At 40.7% G+C, this 27,544-nt stretch overlaps 1 protein-coding gene across 2 annotated transcripts in view; it reads left to right on the plus strand.

The window, feature by feature from the left end:
- Positions 1-3,406: 3,406 nt before the first annotated feature.
- The window catches only part of SCN8A (sodium voltage-gated channel alpha subunit 8), an 87,705-nt gene continuing 63,567 nt past the window's right edge, over positions 3,407-27,544 (plus strand). The window contains exons 1-8 of one of the 2 annotated variants that reach the window (XM_027844338.1): positions 3,407-3,487; positions 4,079-4,207; positions 6,030-6,121; positions 14,005-14,226; positions 16,613-16,676; positions 22,364-22,505; positions 24,715-24,921; positions 25,722-26,009. In XM_027844338.1, the coding sequence (XP_027700139.1) occupies positions 3,408-3,487; positions 4,079-4,207; positions 6,030-6,121; positions 14,005-14,226; positions 16,613-16,676; positions 22,364-22,505; positions 24,715-24,921; positions 25,722-26,009 (1,224 nt within the window). In that variant the 5' untranslated portion in view covers position 3,407. Of the gene's footprint in view, positions 3,488-4,078; positions 4,208-6,029; positions 6,122-6,270; positions 6,363-14,004; positions 14,227-16,612; positions 16,677-22,363; positions 22,506-24,714; positions 24,922-25,721; positions 26,010-27,544 lie in introns of both variants that reach the window. The other variant, XM_027844337.1, reaches the window with a different exon arrangement.

Consider the following 27,544-nt stretch of genomic DNA (forward strand, 5'->3'; position numbering starts at 1 on the left):
TTCCTTCCTTCCTTCCTTCCTTCCTTCCTTCCTTCCTTCCTTCCTTCCTTCCTTCCTTCCTTCCTTCCTTCCTTCTTCCCTTCTTCGAGGCACTGTGGATATACCAGGAGAAAAATGAAACAATTATTGAACTCAAGGAGCTTATATTCTCTCAAAAGAAATAACATTTTAAGAGTAACTATGTAGTATAAGCAGAGGCACAAAAGCAGGAATTATAACATGTGGAAGACAATATGGAAACTGATTTGACTGGTGATAATGGTCCATGGGGCTCGATTGGACTACAAAGGCAGACTAAGGCTTTGTAGAAGGGAAGACTTCTTAATCATAGAGCTCTCAAAAAGTGGGATAGGTTACTGATTGGTACTGGTTGGTAATGGGTTCCCTCTTACTAGAGGCCTTCAAGCAAAATTTGGGTGGCCACTTTTGGGTGATGTAAAGAAGAGGCTATATACATGTGGGTTGTATTAGATGACCTCTGAGGTCTGTTCTAACTCTGGAATTCTGTGAAAACCAGATAGAAAAGTTTTCACTTAATGCACTAGAACAGGGGTTCCTAATCTTTTTTTTGTGTTGGCCCCTACGGGCAATCTGCTAGAGCCTGATTCTACTGTACTGTGGTTTGTTGCCTGCATTCATAATGGAAAGAAATGCCAATTTTAGTTAGAGGTTAGTAAAAATAATGATGTAATTTTTTTCCTATCCAAGTTGACATACAGGTTAAGAACTTCTTCACTAGAGGGATCTCTTGACCTCTTTTATCATGATAATTCTCATCAAATGATGGAACTCTGGGAACAGGGCACTTTAACTGGTAAACTTCTATGTTGTGTCCAGAAAAGACAACAAACCCATTTTGGCCTGGTCCACAGGATTTGTAGTCATCCTAAAAGAACGAAATTTATCCTGTAAACTGCTGGAACTGTTTGGCACAATATTGGGGGAGGGGTCAGGGATGGGAGGGTGGAGGAGAGAGGAGAAGAAGGGGCAAATGATAAACATATGAGACATTCTTGCCAAAGGAAGCCATTTCAGGGGAGAAAATTGTTTTTGTTGAATCCTTGTCTAGAAAAATATTGTGGCTTTCAAGTTTATGCTTTGTGCTAACAACGTTTTAATAATTCTTCTCTCTTTTCTTTCTTCACAGACCTTTGTAGTACTAAACAGAGGGAAAACACTCTTCCGATTTAGTGCCACACCTGCCTTGTACATTTTAAGTCCTTTTAACCTGTTGAGGAGAATAGCTATTAAAATTTTGATACATTCATATCCTTTTCTACAAATATTAAAACTGAACACTGGTGGCACTCTCACTTAAGGCCTCCCTTGATTTTCTCATTTCTTAAAGACTGAATTTAGAAGATGTAGGTTTCTGGGGAATGTGCATCCTTTTGGGCATGTGCCATGCTGTGAACATAAGTGTATAATGTTAAGTTATTTGTCTCAGTAACCTTAAAAATGGGAAAAACATTTCTTATTTACCTTAAATTATTCATATAGAAAGATCAAAGACAAATATGAAAACCTAAGTAAAAGAATTAGCAGCTTTACTTAGATGCTTCATACTTTTATAGTCATTATCACTCTGATAGCAGTTTAACTGGGACTGACAGATTTGTCCAGGATTTCCTGTCAGATGCTCCTGAAGATGTTATCCTTGTCTCCAATAAGATAAGATGAGAGAGTTAGTAGCTGTTTAGCCCATTAAAATTAGAAGTTGCTCAGCTGCTTTCTTTTAATTATTTTTGGAGGTAAGCAGCAGAAATAATAAAATAATCTTTGGATTGGTATTGATTAGTGGAGGGAAGGGGGCAGCTAGGTGGTGCAGTGGAGAAAGTGCCAGACCTGAAGTCAGGAAGACTCGTCTTCATGGGTTCAAATGTGGCCTCAGACACAACTAGCTGTGTGACTCTGGCCAAGTCACTTTACCGTTTGCCTCAGTTTTCTTATCTGTAAAATGAGGTAAAGAAGGAAATGGCAAAACACTCCATTATCTTTGCCGAGAAAACCCCAAATGGGGTCACAAAGAGTCAGACACAACTGAAGTATACAATACAAAAACAAAAAAGGAGAGATAAGCCCTAGGGAAGTTTATGCTAGGAGAAAGAATTCATCGAGTTTTCCCTCACTGGATGCAGGAACAGCAGTGTATAAGGTTTTCTGTCATCTCTGGTCCCAAGTAACATTTTCACAGGATCAGGGAGCTTAGAGCTGGGAGGGCGACCCTAGAGGTCATCCGGACCAACCTCCTCATTTTTTGTTATGCCTTCTGGGAGAAGTAGGTTGAAAGTGGGTTTAATCTTTCTGGGAAAAAAAAACAAAACACCAGTAGCAGAAAAAAAGATAGAGAAAGCTGTTAACAGGAAAAAAAAAAATCAGCTTGCATAAAATGGGAAACATCAGTTTCTGTGCTTGCTAAGATGACAGCTTGAATACCCTTGGCAACACTTGCTACTTTAAACCTGAGTTTAAATCAAAGAGGATTCAGTGACACAGTAACTTTTCCTGATAGCCATGGGCCAGAAAAGGATAGGAAAAGGTGGCTGATTGGATTAATGTGTCAGCTGAAGTCATTTAATACCCTTGTGTGGCCCTGGGTGCTTCTAAAATCGTCAGCATTCCTCAGACTTAAAAGTTTTCTATGGGTGCAGATATTTTCGAGATCCTTAGCTGACAGGCCTCTAGCTGGTATCTCCATAGGGAGGTGCTAGAGGGGCCCTAGGCACTGCTTTCACCTCAGGCACCATCCAACCCTTCAAGACCTTAGAGCTGTGTGATTTCCTCATGCTGAAAGTTCTGCATGTGAAATATATTGTCAGGAAAAAATGTAAGCAGTTACCCGTGCTCAGCCTCCCAAATAACCATTTGCCCTGGGTAAGCAACTCTTGGTAAATGGATAGTGAAGAATACAGATTTCCTTAGCATTTTTATCTCAATGAATGAATAAATAAATAAATGAATGAATGAATAAATAAATAAATAAATATCTCAGTCTTTTGTAGGAAGGGCAGATTGGTGGCTTGCCATTCAGTCTTGGAAGGCAATTTGAATCATTGCAATGTAAAGCATTTAGTGGATTTTTTTTTTTCTTCCTTTTCCTAGGTTCCCACAGTGTGAGGGTGGGGGTGCTGAGAAAGTGATTAGTCCACCAGAAGGGAGCAGGATGGTTTCAGGCTGTCTCTAAAGGAAGGAATGGCATCCCACCCCCATTTCAAGCCCTGGTTAGATGTTGAATGAATTTGTGATGTGCTGGTTTTCATTCCCCTGTGACCTGTAGTTATCCTGCCTTGGTCAGGCTTCTGAGGGTTGAATGATTTGATGTCTTGATGTACTGTGGAAGTGTGTATGCTTTGTGAACATGGCTGCTACCGTGTATTTTCCCTTGACTGTTTTCTACAGTATTTAGCATGATCATTATGTGCACTATTTTGACCAACTGTGTATTCATGACTTTTAGTAACCCTCCAGACTGGTCGAAGAATGTGGAGTAAGTAACTGATTTCTTTCTTATTTGTCATCTACCTTGATGTCTCCTTCAAGGACAAGAAAGTAGCTGTTACCTCCTCACTATTTCATAGGGAAAGGTGATGATTAGTAAGATATTCGAGCAATGTTCTAAACTCCTTGGAGAGTGGGGGACTAAACTAAAAGGAAATAAAAGGAAACTACATGCCTACCCTCAACCGGGTCCTTAACTGTGACCTGCCAGCCTGGCTCTCTATCTGTCCCTCTGCTGTTACCACCCATTACACTGAGTGTCCTCCCATACTTTCTTTTTCCTATAATTAGATTCCCCCCCATTCCCACCTCCTAACCCCCACCCAAAGTTCAGAGTAGCCTTGGTGTGTGCTGCCTCTCCTAGGTTCAGAGTCACAGTACTTGGAGCATCCCTGGAGGGCAGCATGGAGGTGCTTCTTTGGGTCTGAACATTTCATTATACTATCAGAGGTTTTGTTTTCACCTGTTACTATTTCATCTTTTGGGGGTGGGAGGGATTAAGTCATTGAAATGGCCAGCAATGACTTTTTCTGTCCATTGAAGAAAACAAATATCCTCAATCCACTCGTTTCTGTGACAGGTACACATTCACGGGGATTTATACATTTGAATCACTTGTGAAAATTATCGCCAGAGGTTTCTGCATAGACGGCTTTACATTTTTACGGGATCCATGGAACTGGTTAGATTTCAGTGTCATTATGATGGCGTAAGTTTCTTGTTTACTTTGTTGTTCTGGGTGTGATTGTACCTCTTGTGCATGATTGTGTTGGGGTGTGTGTGTGTGTGTGTGTGGTTGTGGATATGCAGTAACTCTGCCTGAATGAAGATGGAATGTGGTCGAGATACTCCCCGAATCCTAAACAGATCAAACGAAGAAGACCGCACTCTGCCTCTCCACTCGTTTTCTTTTCCTTCCTGCCTCACCACTAGGGGGCCTTGGTGAGGACCCAGATAGGATTTGAAGTGGGGGAGGAGGGTAGAGGGGCCCGGAGAAGAGGGAATGGGGGTGAATTTCCTGAGTCTGTTTCGTTATGTACGTTTCCAGGAAGCCTGGGAGGAGATGCTGGGGATTTTAAGAGGCGAGATCCTAACCCACAAATCTCAAACCAGTCACTTCCTGAAGGAGGAAGAGCCTTTTTGTTGCTGTTGTTGTTGCCAGCAGAATGAAGGGGACTGATTAGTTTAGCCATGTTTTAGGGTCTTAGAAGATTTCTTCCTCAAGATCAATGGTGCTCCTTATTCCTGTGTGTCTGATGCACTTAATGATTGTGGTTTTATCACTGAAAATGCGTTTCCTTGAAAAACTGAACTGACAATGGAAAATATTTAATGGATTTTTTTTTCTTTCCAGCTTTTAATTTTCCTGGGGTGCATGTTGGGAGGGAGGTAGGAAAGAATGGTGGCATACAAGGGGTGTTGTGTCTGTTACTCGTGTGGGTAGAGTAGTCATATGCCCCTGCTGTAATGTGAGAAAATGAGTAATGAATGAGACCCATTGCACAGAGAGGCCTGGAAGGCTGAGTTTCTGTTGTATTGAGATTACTAATATATTTCCACTATTGAAAATGTACACTGGCTTATATTTTTAACTCATGTCCTTGCCCTCATTTTCAGTAATACAAGCCATGTTGTCATTTCTAAACAGATGACCAATGTGGTGGTGCAGTGGTTAGAGCACTAGGTCTGGAGTCAGGAAGACCTGAGTTCAAATCTGGCCTCAGATACTCACTAGCTGTGTGACCCTGGGCAAGTCCTTTAACCGTTGTCTGCCTCAGTTTCCCCATCTGTAAAATGGGGATAATAATCACTCCTGCCTCCCAAAGTTGTTGTGAGGATCACATGAGATAATAGTATAAAACACTTTGCTAACCTTAAAGTCCTCTATAAATGCTATCCCTAAAATGAACATTTTTAAATGAAGCACAGCAAGATGATAAAATGAGCATGTACCCTTATACCATGATTGGGATTTTCCTGTGTACTGTTTTCATATGTCATAGATCAGACATGTCTTTGGGCACGTCCCCAGTTCGTGAGTAAAGGGTTTGCAAACGTGTAGACACGTTTACTGTTGTCCGCTGTGGAACTCTTATATTTTAGGCCCCTTTCAGCAGGAGACCACACAACTTGAATTTTGCCCCTCCTTGGCTATACAGTTGTTTGCAAGAGATCCAGCCACTTCTTCTTTCTGTCTCCTTTTAAATTCATTTTAGAAAGAAAAGAGTAGAAAACAAAATCATTCTGATCGAGACAATCCCAGGAGAAACAATGACAATTCAATGCCAGGGGAAAGCCCCCCTCCCCTAGCTGCCTCTGTTCCTTCCAAGTTCCAAAGTTCTTTTTGTTTCTGGGCTTTCCTTTCCTGGATGTTTCTTTCCTAATGTGGTTTAACTTGTGTTTACATTTTTAACCTCTTTCCTTTCCAAGAATGCAAAAGATAAAATCCTAGTATCTGTCCCTCCTTCCCCCTGTTCCCAATACCTTGCCCGGTGGTACCATTACAAGTCACCTCTGGTTTGATTCTGCAGGTATATAACAGAGTTTGTAAACCTAGGCAATGTTTCAGCTCTGCGCACTTTCAGGGTACTGAGGGCTTTGAAAACTATTTCAGTAATCCCAGGTAAGGTGGCCTGGGGTTGGTGTTAGGTGTTGGGGTAGGGCCCTGCTGTGACGTACTGTACTTTTTGTTTTGTTGTGCTTGTCATTTTGGTTTTTATTTTGGTGTGTGTATTTGTCATTTGTTTTTGTGTGTGACCTCCCTTACTGCAGATATGTGACAGAGTTTGTGGACCTGGGCAATGTCTCAGCGCTGAGAACATTCAGGGTTCTCCGAGCTTTGAAAACTATCTCTGTAATTCCAGGTGAGAACACTTAAACCTAACAGCACTTTTTTTTTTTTTTTTTGGGTCCCATTTCTTCCTTCCCTTACATTTTCCTATCTGCTGAATTCTGAAATGGCACGTGCACATTTGATTGTGTGCTTGGCAATATGCATGACTGCCAGGAGAAGGTCTCTGACGTGGCTGTCTCTGCATATCTTAGGTGTCGGTCTCTCACTTTACTTGCCAACCATGCACCCACTGCACCATCCAGGCTGATTGGAGCGGGGTATGGGGGTGTTGCCAGGGTACCCTGGTAGATATTTTGTTGAATGTGATTTTTTTTTTAAGCATGCACTTGAGAAACACTTGGATCTTAGAATATTCGCAAAATTGCCTTAAAACTAACTCTTCTCTGAGAATAAGATATTTGCTTCTCATCCCTGTGGAATTAGAATATTTTAACATTAACCATTATTTCATTGCTTGCAACTGATAGGCTTCCTATGGCTTTGCTCATTGACTATTGCTTTGACCATTTCCTTTGCTCATTGACTATTATTCACATGATCATATGTATTATTGTTATATTTATGGAATTGTTGAATCAAAGAGACTAAGGCAGATTATCTAGTCCAGTCTTGTTGACAAATTTAAGAATCTTGGAGCTGGTGAAAATATTTACCCATTCTGCCTTAATTTTAATAAGCCCTACCCTCTTCATTCATTCTATTGTTTCTCATTTCACTGAAATAGGAGAATGTAGTCACAACCATACATGTTTAGGGTTCACTACAAACAAAAAATCCTATAGTAATAGAAGCTACAAAAACCCAAGGTAAGTTTTGGGAGATGCACTTCAGTGTGAGTGGAAAGAGAGATAGGGTGGGTCTGTGGGACAGTACAAAGAGAGAATGAGCAGAGACTGGTGAGGAAAAGATGGAATCCGCTGATGGGGGGATGGAAGAGAGCTGATTGAAAATACCATCAGCGATTTTACCTGATTTCTTTTATATTTACTGCCTCAAGACAGTGTTGTACCTTAAAGATTAGGGGATGAGGTGGGAGAACTTATCTTCTTTTCTATTCTTCTGATTCAATGAAGGAGATTTTATAATTTGAGGGGAGGAAGGACAGGGGAGGAGGTATCTAAACTACTAGTATAAAATGTATTCTGGATATGTCAAGTTGGGTCAGTTCTAGTTATTTTCAGCAATTATTTAGGAGGTCTTATATCAGCTGTGGTATCTGTAGCTGTTGAAGAAGCAGGTAGATAAGCATAGAATAATCAGATGCCCTGCTTGGGCTATTACCCTGGTAAAACCCCTGCTTGGGAAACCTGCTTGTCATTCTCCTCCCAGCACTTTCATAGAACATTAAACTGCCCTGATAAGGGGGCTACAGAGCTAAGATTCTCTGAGAAGAATGGTAGTGGTCGCGCCCTAGAGAAGTCACTTATGCCTTTGAGGACCTGGTTGTTTCTATTTAAAATTGGTGGCATGGAAAGGACCAACAAGTGAGGGTGATTGGTGGACTCAAAATGAAACTTTTGACTATCAGTGAGGGGTCTTTTACTAAATCATTATAAGTTTGTCTGTTTTGGCAAGAAGCTTGAACAATTGATATTTAATCCATTATAATTTTTATATATTTATAATTTAATCCATATAAATTCATTTCGAATGAATCCTGTGCACCATAGATCCATATCACTATAACTTTTGAGTTATTCATTATCTTAATGGCACAGTGGTTAGAGCATTGGGCCTGGAGTTAGGAAGACCTGGATTCAAATGCAGCCTAGGACACTTATTAGCTGTGTGACCTGGGCAAGTCACTTAATCTCTGTTTGCTTCAATTTCTTCAATTGTAATGTGGGAATAATAATGACTGTAAAGCCATGGTCATGATTTCTGTGTTATTTTCATTTTAACTAGTTGAAAGCCAAAATCATTCTCACGTCAGAGATTATTTCAGGTTCAAAAGAAAATGTGATGAGTTTTCATGACATTTTTGTTGTTTTTGGCCCATCATGACAGATATCTAGTCAATGAGAGAGAGGAAATTAAATTAATAGAAACCATTGTCTTATAGGTTCATTCGTAGCTGGGCATGATTCTGAGAATGTGAGTTTTAGAATTTTCTGAAATCCTAGAAAAGGATTATGCCCCGAAGAGTTTGTATTTCCCTTTTTTCTAGTATAGTTTTAGAAAAATAGTAGTGGAGCTAATCAAAGTATTTCTTTTGCCAAAGTAATTGGTATTGATTCAACACACTTTTTTGGTACTATTCTGTTTTATTAATTCTAATAAATAACTCATAGGTCACTCATAAGAGTCACAAGATAGAAATGGAAGAGGGATCTCAAAAATCATCTGGTACCATTATCTTCTGTTATCTTCATAAAAAGCTCTAGGGATGAAGACTTTTCAGTTTCCTTTGGCAACCCATTCCAGTGTTTTTTATCATCCTGAAAGTCGAGATGAGTCATTCCCTTTGGCTTTGTTCACAGGATAGCCAGATAACATTAGGAGTCCAGAACTGAATTAATGACCCAGTACAAACTTGCCTTAATCCTGCTTACTGGAATGAAGTCTTTCCTGTTCTTCAGGATCATTTCATAAAGGAGCTTCCCCATTTCAGCATTCACACTCTTAATAACTACTACCTCCCCATCTTTGCTTGTGGCAAAGACACCATATGTCATTTATTAGGGCTCAGAGATACCTTTATAGGTCAGCTAGTTTAGCCCTGGCCTTCAAATAGAACCTCCCAAACTAAAGAGAATCTCTCCTGTGTTTAAAGACCTCCACCCACTATGTCTCAGACCCTCCTTTTAACTTTTCTAAATCCCTCATGCTATGGTTTCATCAAATCCCTGTTCTTTCTTTGGTGAAGATGAAGAAAAGATATCATAGATTCAAATGGTGCCGTTAACTAAGCCTCACCGTAGCTTTTTTTTCTTTATATATTTCCTCTTTTAAAATTGTGGGCTCCTTGAAAGCAGGGACTGTTTTTGCCTATCCCTAGCATTTAGCATTGTGCCTGGCACATAGTAACCACTTAATAAATGGTTATTGACTGGTTGACTTATATTGAATAATTCCAGTGACCTTTGACCTAGAGTCAGAAGGGCTTAGTGAGCTCTTATGTGACTTTTTCATTGCACTCCTGTATATTTTCAATTTCCCTCACATCTTTCTTAAATATGCCTCTCTAATCTGCACCAATGAATCTGAAAGGAATTCTGAGTTCCTTAGGAAGCATTTGTTATTCTTTCTATTGGAGTTTTCTAAATCAAGCTTAACAGCTTTTTTCTCTTGGGGAATGATTTTTATTTTATTTTATTTTTGCCATGAGAGGTTCAGCAGGAGAGTGGCCAACTGCTAGAGATTCAGTAGCTCCTGTGAGGATAGGGAAGTGTGTGGTAGACTTCTCCAATCACTGCCAAGAGTGATTATAGGTGCCATTTACATGGCTGCCCCTAGAGTGACCTTGGAGGCCATCATACTCCTTTTACCCTCATAGGACTGGGTTGTTAGAACACATTTAGTCATATGATCAAGGGATTCCAAGATTCACTCAGGAAATAAACCTTTGTCAAATGCCTCTTATATACAGTGCAATGTGATAAACACTGAGGGAGAAAAGGGAGATACAAGTATAACTGAGACACAGTCTACCTTTCAAACTTTTCTCGCCATGACAATCCTGATGCCAGGATTTGGAACCAGTCAGAATAGTTAGAAACAATTCCTTATGGTTGTATAGTGCTTAAAATTGTTTTAATGTATTTTTGCATCTGTTATCTCATTTGATCCCAAAAATCAACCTCTAAAGCATCTATTTTTTGTTTCCATTTTGCATTTGAAGTAACTAGGTCTCAAAAAGGTTAAGTAAATTGCCCAAAGTCACATAGCTAATTAGGGACAGAACTGGGATTAGACTCTGCTGTTACTTCTCCAATACTGCCCAGCCCATAAGAAAGAAGTCAGACTGTAGGAGTCATGATAAAATGGTTTGTTTCTTAGATCTCTAGACAAGCCCTCTCATTTTGTCTTCCTCACTCCTATGATGGTGGGACAACTTCTTAGTGTACCAACCAGTGCTCCAGAGGAAAGAATTTGGGATTGGATTTTTCTAGGGAGCCATTTGCCAGTTTATAGGTTATTTATTGGAGCTCCCTCATAAATAACAAAATGTTCTTTGTGTCCCTATAATTCTCCAACACTAGTATATAGGGCTAATCTGCCCTTCAAAATCACATCTGTGTACAACAGTGCCCTTTAGGGCATCCTATCATTTAAGGTCTTTCTTACCCTCTCAAATCTATCAATGGGCCTGAATATAAGGAAGTTGAAAACCTGTATTTTTCAGTCAGTCCACAAGCATTTATTAGATACTTATTAGGTTCTAAGTACTGGGGATACAAAGAAAGACAGAAACACATTTCCTGACCCCCAAGGAGCTCACGTTCTAATAAGGGAGACAACTTACAGACAGCTATGTACATATAAGTTTATACGGTATAAATGGTAGCTCTGTCAGAGGGGAGGTACTAGGGGTGGGGATAGGGATGAAGGGGGAGACTAGGAAAGGCCTCTTGTACAAGGTACGACTTGAGCTTAGTCTTAAAGGAAGCCAGAGAAGCAAAGAGGCAGATGAAGAGGGAGAACATTTCCAGTAGGGAAGACAGCCAGTACAAAGATGTGGAGGCAGGAACAAGAAGAAGGCCAGTGTCATGGAATCACATTGTATGTGAAGGGAAGTAATATAAGAAGACTGGAAAGGTAGGAAAAGCTTCAGTTGTGAAGGGCTTTCTTTATAAGCCAAATGGAGGCCTTAATCTTGTATCCAGGAGGTACTAGGGAGCCACTGGAGTTTACTGGGGGGATGGGCAGCTGAGATAGCAGACCTGTGCTTTAGGAAGATTACTTTGGTAGCTGAGTACATGATGAGGTAGAGTCGGGAGAGACTTTAGTCAGGAAAATCAATCAGAAAGCTGTTGCAATATTACAGAAGAGCCAGCATGAGTGAGAGAGAAGGAGAGAATGTATGAAAAGGATGGTGTGAACACTGAATTGACGAGACTGGAGACAGATTGGTTGTGTGAGGTGAATGCAAATGAGGAATGAAGGATGACTGAGCTTGTAAGCCTGGGAGGATGGTGGTGCCCTTGGCAATGATCATTTGGGACAAGGGAGGATTGGGGTGAAATATAGTAAGTTCAGTTTTGGTCTGAACAGTGCAGGCTCTCATGCTTAGTTCTAGTTCTAGATGTCCTTAGATCCAGTTTTAGATGTCCTAGAGGCAGTTGATAATGCAACACTGGAGTCTAGGAGAGAGGCTAGGGCTGGATAAGCAGGTAGAATCATTCATAGAGATGATCACTGAACCCATAAGAGGGAGAATAGGAAAGGGCCTACCTGGTCTTATAAGACCATATCTCTATAGCTGGAAGGGATCCATCTAGTCCAACCCCATCACTTTATAGATGAGGAAGCTAAAAACCCAGGGAAATTAAAATGAAATGCCTAACATCCCACATGTAGTAAAATGTCAGGGGTGAGACTGGAACACAGGGTCTTCTGACTTGAGAGCAAGTATTCTTTACTAGAAGGATTAAGAGAAGCCATGGCTGTGATATTTCTCATATTTGACCCCAACTGGGTTTGTAGGGCATGTTTTTGGAGGAGAGGCATTTCGTTTGTGCCTCCCTCTTTATCTTTGGATTCGCCATGACAAGCATTGCGCATAGAGAAGAGATGAAGAAGGAAATGACAAACCACTCCAGTATCTTTGCCAGGAAAACCCCAAAGTGGGGCTACAAAGAATCGAACATGAATAACAGTAACAACAACATAGAGGAGAGAATGTTTTTCATAATTGCCATTGTACTAAAATTTTCCATGAACAGATACCTACCCATTAGCCTGTCTTAGACTTCAGTTAGCCAAGTGCAGAGAAAGACATAGGAATAGTCAATCAACCTACCAAAAAGCATTTATTAAGTGCTTACAATGTGCCAGTTACCATGTTAAACACTGAAGATGAAAAGAAAGGCAAAATACACAAATGTTGTCCCTCCCCTCAAGGAAGTAGGGGAAGGGGGCACAGAGAGAAAAACCATGTACAATAAATTGACATTCAAAATAGATACAGTAGAAGGAAGGTAACCTTAGAGAGGAAAACTCAAGGACTTGGGGAGAAGAGGATGGCCTCCTATGGAAGGTAGCATTTAAGCTGAGTCTTAAAAGAAGGCAGAGAAGTGAAGAGGGAGAATATTCCAGGTATAGGGGACAGCTAATACAAGGGTATGGAGGCAGCAGGTGGGCGTGTCCTGTGCAAGGAACAGCTAGCAGGCTAGTACTGGTGAGCCATAGAGTTTATAGAGGGGGTAATGTATTACTCCATTCCGTGCATAATAGCAGCAGTATCTTGAACCTAAAACTTTTAATTAAAACAGCTTATATTACTTTATATATATCATCTTTACTTCCACCATATTCTTATAAACAGAGAAGCTCTTACAAATACTGTACTAAGAAGTTATGTGACTTAATTAGCATCACACTGACCAAGCAAAGATTAGGGACTGAGGTCTCTTAATTCTCTGTCTAATCATCTTACTGGTAGATGTGGAGTAGGGGCAGTGTATCTAGGCTCATTCCCCACTCACCCTTTCAGCCCACTTAGTATTTTCATGCTAGAATTTAGTCCACGTTGCCTTTAAAAAAGTCCCAAAGATTAAGATGTGGTTGCAGATCTGTTCTTCTTGGGCCCTCTTTGGGCAGTTCAGCTGTGGTTTCAAATTCAAACCACGGTTTGATCCTAAATCTGCAATTTAAATGGTTATTGGCATTATTTTTTATTTTTAGATGACAGAAGAGGTTAACTGGGGAAGTCAGGGCATGCTTTCAATAAAGAAAAGAAATGGCAGAAAGAGGAGTTGCCTTTAAGAGTAGGTGTAACACAAGGATGGGATCATTAGTGGAGTCCACTAGGTGGGATAGTGGATAGGGTGCCTTGGGCTTGGAATCAGGGAGATCTAAGTTCAAACCTGGCCTTGATTTCCTCAAATATAATATGGAGATTATAAAAGTACTCATTTCTCAGCATTACTGTGAGGACAAAATGAGGTAGTAGTAGTGAAGTACTTTGAAGACTTCCAAGGACTACATTATTCCAAGTACTAATTGTTATTGTTGTTGTTATCATTATCATTGTTATTATTGAACCAATCCTGCAGCTGTCTTGGTAGTTTGGGAACTTTTGGGAAAAGCTATCCAACTTGGAAACTCTTGAAAAGTTGTCATTTATTATTAGCTCCTTATCTTCCCTCTAGCTCCTATTCTATCTTGGGTTTCCCTATAATGTAAAGATAAAAGAGTATTTCTAATTATAAAGGGGCCCTGGGTTAGCAATAATGACAATTTTTTTTTTCTCTAAATATTGTTGAGCTTAAAACAAAACATCTTCTCCTGCGTATGTTCCCGGGCTTGATAGTGATGCCATATTTTGAAGCATTAAGACTCTTGTCTTTCCATTGCTGCTGTACAGAATGAGTTCCTGTTGGTTTAAGGGGTTAAGCCAGGGCCCAGTTCTGGAGAAGACCTTAAAAGGGAGGCTGGGAGGTCGGGAGGGCCAGAGAGTTAGTCTAATTTTGATGTTTCTCTCTCCTCAGGTCTGAAGACCATTGTAGGAGCCCTTATTCAGTCAGTCAAGAAGCTGTCTGATGTGATGATCTTAACAGTATTCTGCCTGAGTGTCTTTGCCTTGATTGGACTACAGCTGTTCATGGGCAACTTGCGGAACAAGTGTGTTGTGTGGCCCATCAATTTCAATGAGAGTTTCCTTGAAAATGGCACCAAAGGCTTTGACTGGGAAGAGTATATCAACAACAAGAGTAGGTATTTCCCTCTTTGTAGGAAGAAGACAGTCTTTTCCTGGCTTACGTGGTCAGAAAATCTGTACTGGGCTTAGAACGTGAATGTTCCAAGAAGGAAGCACCAGACTACAACGATGTAAATTATTAAAAAAACAAACAACAAACTAGGAGGAAGTCAAATACTAAATAATTAATTTAAAAACCAATAAAGAACAGTTATGAAACATGTGCCTCATAGCAAAGAAGCAGGAGACAACTGAGGTAGAATCGTGTGTGTGTACGTGTATGTGTGCTTGTGCATGCGTGCGTGTGTGTATTCAGATGTCCTTGCTATCAGGTGTTTTTACTTAATTGTTTTCTTTGTGGAAAGGGAGAATTCAATCTGAAGGGGCTTCATGTTTATATAAAGACCAAAGGCACTCGTAAAATGTTTTATTTGTTTTTTGTTTTGTTCTTAAGAAGGGAGCCCCAGAGGATAGGCTTGATAAGTTACAGAATGTCTATTAGTAGTCTATTCACAGCTATCAGAGATGACCTGGCATCCAAGTCATCTCCTCAAGAGCCAAACAGCACTCAGACTTTACCAGAATAGTCATTCTCTTGGTTTTTCCCCCTTTAAAATATTCAAAAAAAGAGGCCTTACATTTTCCCTTGAAGAATAAGAGTTGCCCTGAGACTTCTTTTCTTTAAGCTCTAAATTTGATTAGTGCCATCCTGTCTCTCATCTGTCCCCCTCCATTGCCATCTATTACCTATGGTAAGTTTGTCTATTTTCTACTACTTAACTGAAGTGCTGTGAAGGTTTTTCTAAAGTGTTTTTATGAATTTTAAAGCACTATTTAAATGTAAGCTACTATTTTTAGGATCACAGGATCATGTTAGAGGTGTTGCAGATTTTATTAGTGAGGGGTCTTCAATGGCCAAAGAGCAAGGAAGCTACTCTACTATGCATCAGCTGCAGAAGGAATGTGCCTAAGGAACAATCATGCTTTGAGAGTTTTTTCCCAGAGAGGGGAGCTTCATGGCCTCTGCATTAAAGAGTGGTCACTTAAGACAGATTCATTTAGAAAGAACCCATATATAGAACCATGTTGAGTTAAGAAAATTAATTAATCTCACTTCCAGCTAGACGTTAGACTGAAAGTGTTTTTGATCATGTTAATAGTAGGGCAGTGCTATTGACTCTTGTTTGACATGTTGTATTCAAGAGAACTGGGAAAGCAGATTCATAAATAAAGGAAAAAGTGGTAGAGGCAGTTGGGTAGAACAGGGAATAGAGTAATAGGCCTGGAGTCAGGAAGACCCGAGTTCAAATCCAGCCTTCCTCTCTTGCTGTTGTGTGATCTTGAGCAAGTCACTTAATCTCTGTGTCAGTTTCTTCATCTGTAAAATGGAGATAATAGCATCTACCTCTCAGCGCTGTTGTAGATCAAATGAGATAATAATTATAATTCATTTAGCACAATGATTGGCACATAGTAGGTGCTTAATATATGCTTGTTTCTTTCCTTCCTTGTCCCTGTCTTAGCATCTCCTTTAGAAGTCTAGTTAGAGTGGCATATCCATAAGAAAGTGATAGGAAGGATACTTGAAGGGAGCATTAGGGAAAGAGTGACTTCTCTTCCAGACAAGATACTTCCATGGTTAGTAGTCTTAGGAGATGCCTGGTACTAAGACAATGAAGAGGAAGGGATGGAAGAACAGAAAAGAGTTGGATTCAGAAAATGTATTTGTGGTCCACTGTGACTATGGCCTAGGTTTGGGATGTTGAGGGAAGTAGGATGGTAAGGATAAGGATACACACACGTATGTTTGTGTGTATGCATACATATGTGCATATATACGTGTATATTTACACATTCCCAAACTGGGTTCTATAGAACCCTGTTGTATTGCATAATATGAAGAAAGATTTCATGAGAAAATTTCAATGCTAGTGATATTCCTCATTCTAAAAGGATATTGTATTAAATTATAGATCAAGATATGTTTACAGAAATACTTACGTGTCAGTTTTTCCTATTATGAAAATAGTTTTAAGTTCTATATTGTTAAAAAAAAATGTTTTTCCCAACCTGTCTTTTTCCTGAGGATAGTATACATGTTTCTAAGTACCATGGACTGTCGTTTATGTAGTATGTCAATGTATTTCAGAATCAGTTGTTTGTTGTGCCAAATTAATTTGAGAAGTCCTTCACGATGTCAAGAATCTTCGAAGACTCATCAGTGTATGTCGTATGCAGGAAAATCCATAATGGAAGGAAATTATTATTTCATTGTTATCAGGAAAGAGTTAAACTTATATGTACTGAAAATGTTTGGGGCAAAAAAGTTTTTGCAGAAGATAAGATGCTTATTTATCTAAATATGTCTAATTTATTCTCTGTCTTTTCAAATTTTTTAGCAAATTTTTACACCATACCTGGCATGCTAGATCCTTTACTTTGTGGGAACAGTTCTGATGCTGGGTAAGTAACCCATTTGGTTGTTTTCTCCTCCCTTAAAATAATGTTTCAGATTTTGTTGAAGATAGACAACATTTCCACATGCCCTTTCCTTTGTGTGGCATAAGGAAAAAAAAAAAAAAGAACAAACCGTTAGACCTGACTGGATTTTGGTTTTTATGTTCTACCATTTACTTACCCCAATGTCTTCATTTCTTCTTTTGTAAGATTCTTGCCCTGCCTAAATCATAGAACTGATGTGGGGAATCAGATGACTTGTGAAAGTACTTTGCAAATTGTAAAGAATTAAACAAATATAACTCTTTAGTCCTTATATATATAGTAGATGATAGTCCTACTGTGAGGCATAATCCTTGTTCGTAGGCAGCTCTAGATTCTTGAAGGCTATGCTAGTGGAGTGTTGTAAGCTCTGTTGGTCTCTACCATGCCAATGTGGGGATGGTCCCAGCAATAGGCCACCTCTACATTTGGAGCTAGCTCTGTATGTATAGGTTAGCCATTTTGTGATGAATTTATTGGGCATGGCAACCCATGAAACGGACAGCTAGGTGTCTCAATGGGCAGAATGCTGGGCCTGGAGTCAGGAAGACCTGAATTCAAATCTGGCCTCAGGCACTTACTAACTGTGTGACTCTGAGTGAATTATTTAACCCCTGTTGCCACAGTTTCATCAGATGATATAAAATGAGCTGGAGAAAGAAATGGCAAACCATTCCATTATCTTTGCCAAGAATACCCCAAATGGGGTCACAAAGAGTAAGACATGACTGAATTGACTGAACAACAACAACAACAAAACCCATGAAACAGAGAAAAATATAAAATGGCCTGGTTTTCTTAGAGGGGCAAATAAGACAGTAGGCAGAATTGGTTTTATTGTGCGTTCAAAAAGAAACCCCATTATTTCATGCAATATTTTCAGTTTTTATGGTATTTGTCAATAGATCACCTTGAAAATCATCACAACTTATGTAGTCATATCAATTGCAAAGGATAAGGAAATATAGAAATTCAATAAAGAATGTGATAAGACCCTCCAAAATAAATCCACATATAGTTTGATAATCTGTGAGTTCACTGTAAAGGAAAAGGTAGGGAAGGATGGTGAAAAAATATGTTTCAAGAGTAAGAAATGGGAGATTTAACAAGAGCAATAACTTTTTTCAGTGACCCCCTACTTATTAATATCTCGGCTCGTCCAAGGCATTCTCCCTGGTGATAGAGGAGGTCCAGCACTGAGACCACATCTAAGAGGGATTCTGTATGACTGGTGAGCTCCTCTGGATGCTCCCCAGGACTTAGCATAGTGCCTGGCACATTGTAAGCATTAAACAAATGCTTGTTGTCTGACTGACTGATTGTGAACATTGTGGTAATTGTATCAGGCCTCAGAGCCTTCTAAATTAGATTCATATTTTGGTACAATTTATCAAGCATTTATTAAGTGCCTCCTATGGGCAAGGTCCTTGGGCTAGACCCTGGGAATTCAAGGAGGAAAGGAAAGAGAATACATTCTCAGAAGTATAGAAGCAATGTCTGTACAGGTAAGTTAATATAAATACATCCAAAATAATCTGGGCCAATGGAAGACAACACTAACAACTGGATATCAATCAGTCAGCAAACATTTGTTATTTGCTTCCTATGTGCCTAGCGCTGTGTGAGGTGCTAGGGACACAGAGACAAAACTGAAACAGTTCCTGCTCTCAAGGAGCAGCATACATTTGATCAGGAGAGACAGTAGGTACACAAGTAAATGAGTACATTCAAGGTATATATACATAATAAGGCAAAATAATTTCAAGGGGTTAGGCACTTGGGGATCACATGTCGGACATGACACTAGAGCTGAGCTTTGAAGGAAACTAGGAATCCTAAGAGGCCGAAGTGAGGAGGGGGTGCATTCCAGACAGGTGTAGCCTGTGCAGAGGCATGGGGACTGGACAGGGAAGGTCATTCTATGTGTGACAAATAGGAAGCAGGCTAGTTTGATGAACCATAGAGCACAAGCAGGGAGATAATGTGATGTAATATTTCTGAAAGGATAAGTTGGAGTCATGTTGTGAAGTACTTTAAATGCTAAGCAGGGGAGTTAGTGCTTGACATTTGAGGTAATAGGAAGCCCTTAGAGTTTATTGGGAAGGAGAGTGATGTAGTCAGACTTATATTTTAGGAATATTACTTTGGCAACTGCATGAAGAATGACATAGAGAGGGGAAAGACTAGAGGTGAGGAGATGAATTAGGAGGCTATTGTAATACTTTGGGCAGGAGGTGATGATGGCTTGAAGTGGAGTGGTGGTTGTGTGAACAGAGAGAAGGAGATAGATGAGAGAGAGATAGTGTGAAGGTGAAATAGATAAAACTTGGCGAATGATTGGATGTGTAGAGTGAGGGAGAGGAAGGAGTTGAGTGAGGTTGTGTACAGGTAACCATAAAGATGGTGGTGCCTTCAGCAGAAATAGAGAAGTTGAGAAGGGGAATGTTAACCTGATCCATTTTAGATATGGTGGGTTTGCGATGTCTACAGGATGTCCAGTTAAAAAGGTTGAATAGAGGGGCATCTGGGTGGCGCAGTAGATAGAGCACCGTCCCCGAAGTCAGGAGGACCTGAGTTCAAATCTGGCCTCAGACCAAACACTTGACACTTACTAGCTGTGTTACCCTGGGCAAGTCACTTAACACCCATTGCCTTAAAAAAAAAAAAAAATATGGTAATATGGGACTGGAGGTCAGGAGACAGACCAAGCCAGGATATATAGATCTGGGAGTCATCTGCATAGAGGTGATAAGTAAACCCATGGGACCTGATGGGGGAGGAGGAGGAGGAGGTAGAGGAGAAGGGGGGGGGGGGGAGAGAGAGAGAGAGTGTCCTAGGGATTCCAAGAGGTGAGGATACAGTTCGTCTCATTTCAGACATGAAGGGGACATAGGATTGGGAGAACAGATTGCTATATATAGGGAAGTTTTGGGTGAAATATAGAGTTTGTATTGGGGAATAATGTGACAGCAATTTAAAAAGGTAGGTTGGAGCCAGATTGGGAAGGTCTTTAAATGCCAAAGAAGTGAGTATGTATCTTGTCCTAGAAATAATAAGGAATACTTTGAGCTTTGTGAACAGGAAAATGACATGATCAGACCTGTGTAAGAAAAAAAAAGATGGAGGGCATCCCCTTTTCCTCAACCTTACCTCAGCCTTTCAATCCAGAATCACAAAGATGAAGACAAAGTCATTTGTTTGGTATAGTTTACAGAATATAATTCCTGTCCCTCATAACCTAACAGACAACCCCTGAATCCTAGAAGCTGCCCCTCAAAAATCTGCTCAGCTGACCCTACTTCTGAAGGAGGAGGTAAGGTCCACCATTTATCAGTCGAGCAGATTTTTTCTTTGAAGGAAAAGACCCGTTTCAAGTGGTATCCACTGGTTTTTCCATTTGGGAGATTTGGGGAAATTTGCGATCTTCTAAAGGGGTTGGGGAAGAAAAGGGTTACAGTGGTTAAGTCATTCAGTAGCACTTAGAGAGTAAGGTAGAAGATATGAGTAGTCAGGTCAAAGGTCTCTTGCTCCAGGTGTAGTAACATTGGCCTAAATAACAATATATAAATTGTGTGTGTGGGGGGGGGGTGTTTTACACGGAGTAGGAAGGGTGTCATACAGACCTGGTCTGCATGTGCTGCCACCCTGCACCCTGCTCCAGGAGCTACCAAAATGTGTCCCGACTGGACTTTAGCATCGAGCCTATGAGTTCCTGTACCTAGAATAGGTTTAAGAAGTGGGAGGGCTTTTTAAGAGGAAGGGAAGCCACACTTACGGGGGCACCAGGTGTTAGGGAAGCTCCTGAGGAAAAAACTTCTGCACTATCCAGGTCCAGCTGGCTCACTTGTCCTGATGATTCCAGGAATGAATAGGTGGCATCCACAATCATTGAAAAGCAGAATGCTTAACTCTCTATATAGGAAAAACCAAGTGGGTAAAGAATGCCTATCATACAGATAATGATATACACCCCAGAGAGCTAATCCTTTGGTAAACTTTAAATGGACAATGAGCTAGGCTCAGAATTGAAGAGGAAGAAGAGAGTAGACTAGATTCCCCTTGGGAAATTGCACAGATGACCTCAGGCTTCTTCCTGAAACAAAGGCCCATCTTTTTTTTAGCAGCAATAGTGTTCCCCTGATGTTATATCACTGTAGGTCATGGAATACTGCAGTCTTTGAAGAATTAAAGTTGAAGGTCCCCCATAAGATGGTGAAGAAGCACATGATGCATATGTGTAGGCTGCAGAATATGAACAACAAGGAATTATGTAAGAAAAGGGGCAAGAAGGCAGAGAAATGTGAGACCAGAAAAAATGATGGACCAGTCACATGCTGAGAGACAGATAACTGATGACTGAAAGACAGCATACATGATGGATGATCCACTGGAATATATCCAATCTTGAAAGAATTCTGGGAAAGCCCCCAGCACATTGGATTGACCTCCTATGGTTGATTTAAGGGAAAATAAGGACAAGAGTTCCAAAGGATGGCCTTGTACGGATGGGCTATGATATGCATCATTGAAAACATCCCCAGACATCAGTAATAAAAACATAATTTTATTGGTTACCTATTTTCTACCTTCCTGGCCTTTCTCCATTTTAAGCTTATATTCACAAATTTCAGTAATAGGATAACGTATGGGTCCAGAACATTAAATTCCTGCCCTTCTTTTGTACTCACTAGATTCTCTGTCTTCCTTAATGTAGTTGACAGCATAAAGATGGAATAAATATCTGATTTTGCTGGTGGGTTTAAAACTGAGGGAGGAGCCAGTATTTGTAGATGTTACTCAGAATTTACCTAAGATGTATTCCTCTGGAGATCGACAGTGTAAGGTGACCAGCAACAAAAGAGGCTCCCTCTTAATACCTGCATTGCAGCAGGCATTAGGGGATCTGTCAGCAATTCGAGGAGCAACGTCAATGACCGATCTGAGGCTATTAACATCCCACTGCTGTAGCAAATGTTAAAGGGATAAAAGGTTACTAAGAATCTCTGTTTATGTTTCCTTGGTTTTGACTCTAGCTTGGCTAAATAAACAAGGACTGAATTTGGTCAAACTTCACATTGATCTGAGGCCTGGGAGATCTGAACTAGTGAATAACTGCTACTATGTTTTTTGCTCTTCTGAGGTTTTGTGCTTTCAGCTTCTTAGCCCAGCTTTACACAAAGTTCGTGAGAGTATCCCCTGCACTTTCAGACTATCTAACAAGTAGTCATCCAGCCTTTGCCTGAAGACCTCCAAAAAAGAGGAAACCTGTATTTGTAATTTCCAACCATTGTTCCTGCTTCTGTCGTTTGGAGTCAGCAGAAAGCCTTCTTCAGGACAGCCCTTCAGATACTTGAAGCGAGCTACCATTTCCCACCACACCCCCAGGTCCTTCAATTTTCCCCCCTGTAACATGGGGTCAAGACCCCTCACCATTCTGGTTGCCTTCTTCTGGGCATTCTCCAGCTTACTGACAGCCTTCCTAAACTGGTGCCCAGAACTGAGCACAGTGCTCCGTGGTTTGGTAGTGACTTGTTGCTGGTTTTAGAGTGATCTTTAATTGAATGAATTGCAGATGGTACATGATAACTTGTTTTAAACTAAATTGAATTGACCAAGTTGAAAAGTTCCATCCTTTCCTGTTCTCTCTTCAGGCAATGTCCTGAAGGATACCTGTGTATGAAAGCAGGAAGGAATCCAAATTATGGCTATACGAGCTTTGATACCTTCAGCTGGGCCTTTTTGGCATTGTTTCGCCTTATGACCCAGGACTATTGGGAAAACTTGTATCAGTTGGTGAGTAATACCAGTTTCTTTGATGAGAGGGTCTACATGGCAGCATGCTGGGTAGAGACTTGGAGGCATTCTCCGTGAGAATGTGATGAGAAATTCCAGGCAGGGTTGTAGGATTACATTTCCTAGCCTAAATGACCCAGTAATGGTTTATCAACTTAGATCTGGGCTCTCTAGTTATCACCTATTTCTTTGCCGAACAAGCATCGAACATTTATTAAGTACTTATGTGTCAGGGACTGTGCCAACCTCTGGGGATACCATACAAGCAAAACAATAGCCTCTGCCCTCGAGGAGCTTATATTCTAATAAGAGATAACAACACATAAAGGGAGCTGAGGAGGGAGGTGTGAAGCTGCCTACCCAGTGCCAGGTGGGAAAGTCCACAGAGTCAGAAGCACTCCCGGGGAGGGGAATGGGCAAGCATGGCCATCTAGGGCTCAGATGGGGCCCCTGAAAGGGAATTCACCAAGGGGAGAAGAGGGCCAGTATGACAGAGGGATGTTTCAGGCTGAGGGTAGTACCAGAATGAGAAGGCAGCTGAATCATGGTTGGAAAGTTGGTAGAGTCAGAAGCAGAGCTGGGCAGGGAATAAAGCATGGTCTGCCTGGCCTGTCCCAAAAATGGTGGCCAGAGAAGAAGATGCTTCACTGTATATGGAAGTACTCACAATTTCAACTGTTTTCCTGTATGTCCCAGGAGTAAGTTATGCCTCTCCTCAGGCTTTTGTGCTCGGGACTTTTAATTAATCAAAAAATGTATTGAGATCTCCTGTGTACTAGGAAGGCACCATGCTAGACACTGAAGGAGATGTTTTTAAAGTATAATAAATATAGTATAACAAAGTATAATGCATAGTTCATGCTCTAAAGGGCCTTCATTTTGTTTACATTCAGCACTTTGGTATCTATTTGGAAATATTCAGTTTGTTGCTGGAAGAAAGATAAATTTGTATTCCACTGGGTCATAGAACCTTATCACTTAGATGATTTCTCTGAAAACTGAGAAGGCTGGAGTCATATGATCCAGAGTCAAAATGCTATGATTCTGTGTGGCTTTCAGCTGCCCAGCTGCTGCGGGAGGAGAAAGAGAAGCACACCCCTCAGGAAGAGAGGGGGTGGCTTCTGCAATCGAAGACTCCAGGTCAAATCTTCAGTGCATTTCTGACTTGTACCCAGGCAACCCAAGTTAGACTTCCTGAGTGGGAACAACTAAAGTGATTCCCACATAGCATGGGAAGGCACTTAATGTTTGTTGGTGATAAAGTGAGAACACAATAAGTAGTCATATAGATAAGAAAGAACACAGCACCAGAGTGTGGTCTAATCATTCCCGGTCAAGGAAAGGGGAAGAAGGCCTGAACCCCATCCTACTCCCTGTGTTATTCTGTGTGCCCCTCTTTCATGACCTGCATTTCAGTTAATTAAATTAGAGCCTTTTAATTATTAATTTGAATATTAGAGCCTCTTAATTAGCCACTACCCAAAATTTTGACTTGGTCACAGAAAAGAATTACTAAGCAAGCAGACATTTATTAAGCACGTATTATGTTCTAGGTAGATAGTGCTGGGTATACAAAGACAAAAGCATAGCAGCCCCTTGCCTTCAAGGAGCTTACTTTCCAACAGGAGAGATAGGTATAGCCAAGACATAGAAAGCAGATCCATTGTTTGGTGAGAAGGCAGTAGATTATAGAATCACAGATTGAGGGTTACAAGGGGCTTTTAAGGCTTTAAATCCAACTCTCTCATTTTATAGATGAAGAATCTGAGACTAAAAAATGTTTAATGACTTCCCTAATGTCACAGAGATAGTAAATAGCAGTGCCAGAATTTGAACCTATACCTTCTGCTCTCAAATCCAGCACTACTTCTCTGGCACCAGAGCAAGAAAGTGAAATCAATTTCTGAGCAGCTTTTGTTTTATTTTGCTTTAAGTTAAGAATTTCCCCAGGAATAGCTTGGTTCTGATGGTTTCATAGCATTTGAATTGATGAAATGTTTACTTTTAAATGATGACCAGTGAACAAATGAGCTAATGTCTTAAATTTTGCATGTTGCACTTGATTAGGAGCCATTTGGGGAAGTAAAATCTATTTCTGAGCTTTCAAAAAAAATTAAAAATTTCCCCAGGAATTGTTTGGTTCTGGGAATGTTTTTCCAGTGCCTTCATTCGATACACTTGACTCAGAAAATGACATTTGTCTTTGCAGACCTTACGAGCAGCAGGAAAAACATACATGATCTTCTTTGTCCTGGTTATCTTTGTGGGTTCCTTTTATTTGGTCAATCTTATCTTGGCTGTGGTGGCCATGGCCTACGAAGAGCAGAACCAGGCGACTTTGGAGGAAGCAGAGCAAAAGGAGGCAGAGTTCAAGGCGATGCTGGAACAATTGAAAAAGCAACAAGAGGAAGCCCAGGTTGGTGATGAGCCTCGCAGCAGCAGGGCATCAGCAGAGTGATGGAAATGACTGAACCACAAATGGCTGCTCCACTTAACTTCACTTTTATTAATAACCAGATTGCTTCTTATTAGGATCTATTAATGACTGGAGATAAAAACAAACAAACAAATATCTGAAGGGATTGACTTAATGTCTCTACAACCCCGCCTCTTTTTTTTTTTTTTTTTTTTTTTGGCTAGGCAGTGGGGTTAAGTGACTTGCCCAGGGTCGCACAGCTAGTAAGTGTTATGTATCTGAGGCCGGATTTGGATTCAGGTCCTCCTGAATCCAGGACTGGTGCTATATCCACTGCGCCACCTAGCTGCCCCCCTCCCCCACCTCTTTTTGGATGGGTACTTGTTCTCTGTCTTCCCTCTGGAGATCATAAAAGAGTTTCTTAACACTCATTTTCAGAACTTCTTTGGTGGTCCCTTGTTGTGCTGAAAAGGCCCAACTATTTACTATAGTAAATATTTACTATTTACTTAGGATGCATAGATGGGAATGCTACCTAGAATCATTATCTTTTAAGATTCTGTTCAAATGCCCTTAGATATACTTGCTCCAGATGCAGCGTAAACTGAAGAATTTTAACTGTGAGGCCCCAACTTCAGTCCGCCTGTTAAAGAGGCTTGTTTTCCTCTCCTTTTCCATCCCTTCATCTTTTGCTTAAAATCTCTGGTAGAGCAGTTTGTCTGCAATTGTAGGTTTTTCTCTTCAGTTGCCACTGCTTGCTTACTCCTGTTTTGATTTGGTTCCTGTGATTACTCCCACAGGCTGCTGCAATGGCCACTTCAGCTGGAACTGTCTCCGAAGATGCTATAGAAGAAGAAGGTGGAGGGAGGGGGTCTCGGAGCTCATCGGAAGTTTCCAAACTCAGTTCAAAGAGTGCCAAAGAGAGACGTAACAGGAGAAAGAAGAGGAAGCAGAAGGAGCTCTCTGAGGGAGAAGAGAAAGGGGACAGTGAGAAGGTGTTTAAATCAGAGTCAGAAGATGGCATGAGGAGGAAGGCCTTTCGCCTACCAGACAACAGGATAGGGAGGAAATTTTCTATCATGAACCAGGTAGAGTACTTCTTTGTATGGGCCAAGAATGACTTTCAATGATTTACAGGTTCCCCATCAATCCTCTAACTGCTAAGGCCAACTGTTCTTTCTCTTTTGCCTGCACGTCCTCTAGCCTTATCCCTGAATCCTTAGTGCTGCCTTCCTATACTTCACTCTGCTCCAAAATGCCCCCTGATTGTCGTTTGTAGCAGGAAGCTGAAATACTCTGAAATTAGAGATGAATTTAAATGGAACCAGGTTAAAAGGGAATTTACATAGAGGGCTATGTTAAATACTTGTTCATGTTGAGTATTGCCACAGCAGGTTAGTACAGGCCAGATGATCTAGACCTTGGCTTTTGGGGGCCAGAATCCTTTGTGTTGGGCTGAAGGGTGGGGCAGTGGCTGGGTCCTGTTAAAATAAGGACAATGTCCATAGAGGCAGATATACCAGGTACAATTAAAGCAAGTCTTTGCAGACTGAACTCAGGCTCCACACTGGGTAACAGGGAGTACAACATCCATACCAAGAAAGCATTCAGTGTAGTAGCTAACCAGGAAACTAGAGTTGGCCTCTTGCCTTTTAGATTTGTCAGTCACTTTTGTTAATGCATACTAGCTAAGGAACTAGCCCCAGGGAAGGGGCAAGCATTACAAACTGGCTCACAGAAACACTCTCAGTGTTGATAAAATCCCATGGAAGCTCTAAGTTTTATATGCCTCCTCTTTATTTCCTCTTTCCTTTTGTAGCTAGAACCAATTTGGAGACTACATTCTAGGAAAGAGGGAGAGGAGAAGAAGGTTTTCTGCTTTTTTTTTTCTTACTCAACCTATTTGTGTGCTTGAGAAATAATTCTATGATTTTATGTTTTCATCATTGACAGGTATACTCCAGTGGCAGTCAGATGATACTCTCAGGCTGCAGGTTCTAGAGGATTAGATTTGTCCCAAATTTCCTAGGAGAGAATTTCTCTTCCTGGCTGGTGTAGGTCAGAATTAATGCTGGATAATTCTTGTTATGAACTATATATGATCATATATAGAAAATAGGAATGACAAAACTTTTAAATCATGAGCCGAGTTTAATTAAACATGACACTTTTTGAGTTTCAGACATGCACTGTTATTCTAACCACATAAAATAAGACCTGGAAGGGACCTGAGCAGCCATCTAGGCCAACCCATACACAAAAACAAGAGTCCCTGCTGTAAACCTAGCCAATAAGTGGTCATCCATCCCCTGCTTGAAGACCTGTCAGGAGAAGGAGCCCACCACCTCTGTGGGCCACCCACCCCACTTGTGGGCAGCCCTAATTGTTACCAAGCTTTTCCTGACATCAAACTTACATTAATGTCTTTGTAACAGTCATCTGCTCCTCCCGGTTCTACCCCTGGGGCCATAACAGAACACACTTGATATCTCTTCCATATGGTAGACCTTTAACTCATATTAAACCCTTCAAATACTTGAAGATACCTACCTACCTTTTGTCTTCTCCATACCCAGTTCCTTCAACCCATTAGCCTGTGATGATTTACCCCACCCCCCAAATT

This window comes from Vombatus ursinus, unplaced genomic scaffold (assembly GCF_900497805.2).
Source record: "Vombatus ursinus unplaced genomic scaffold, bare-nosed wombat genome assembly UNPS02014941.1, whole genome shotgun sequence".
NCBI classification, from domain to species: Eukaryota; Metazoa; Chordata; class Mammalia; order Diprotodontia; family Vombatidae; genus Vombatus; species Vombatus ursinus.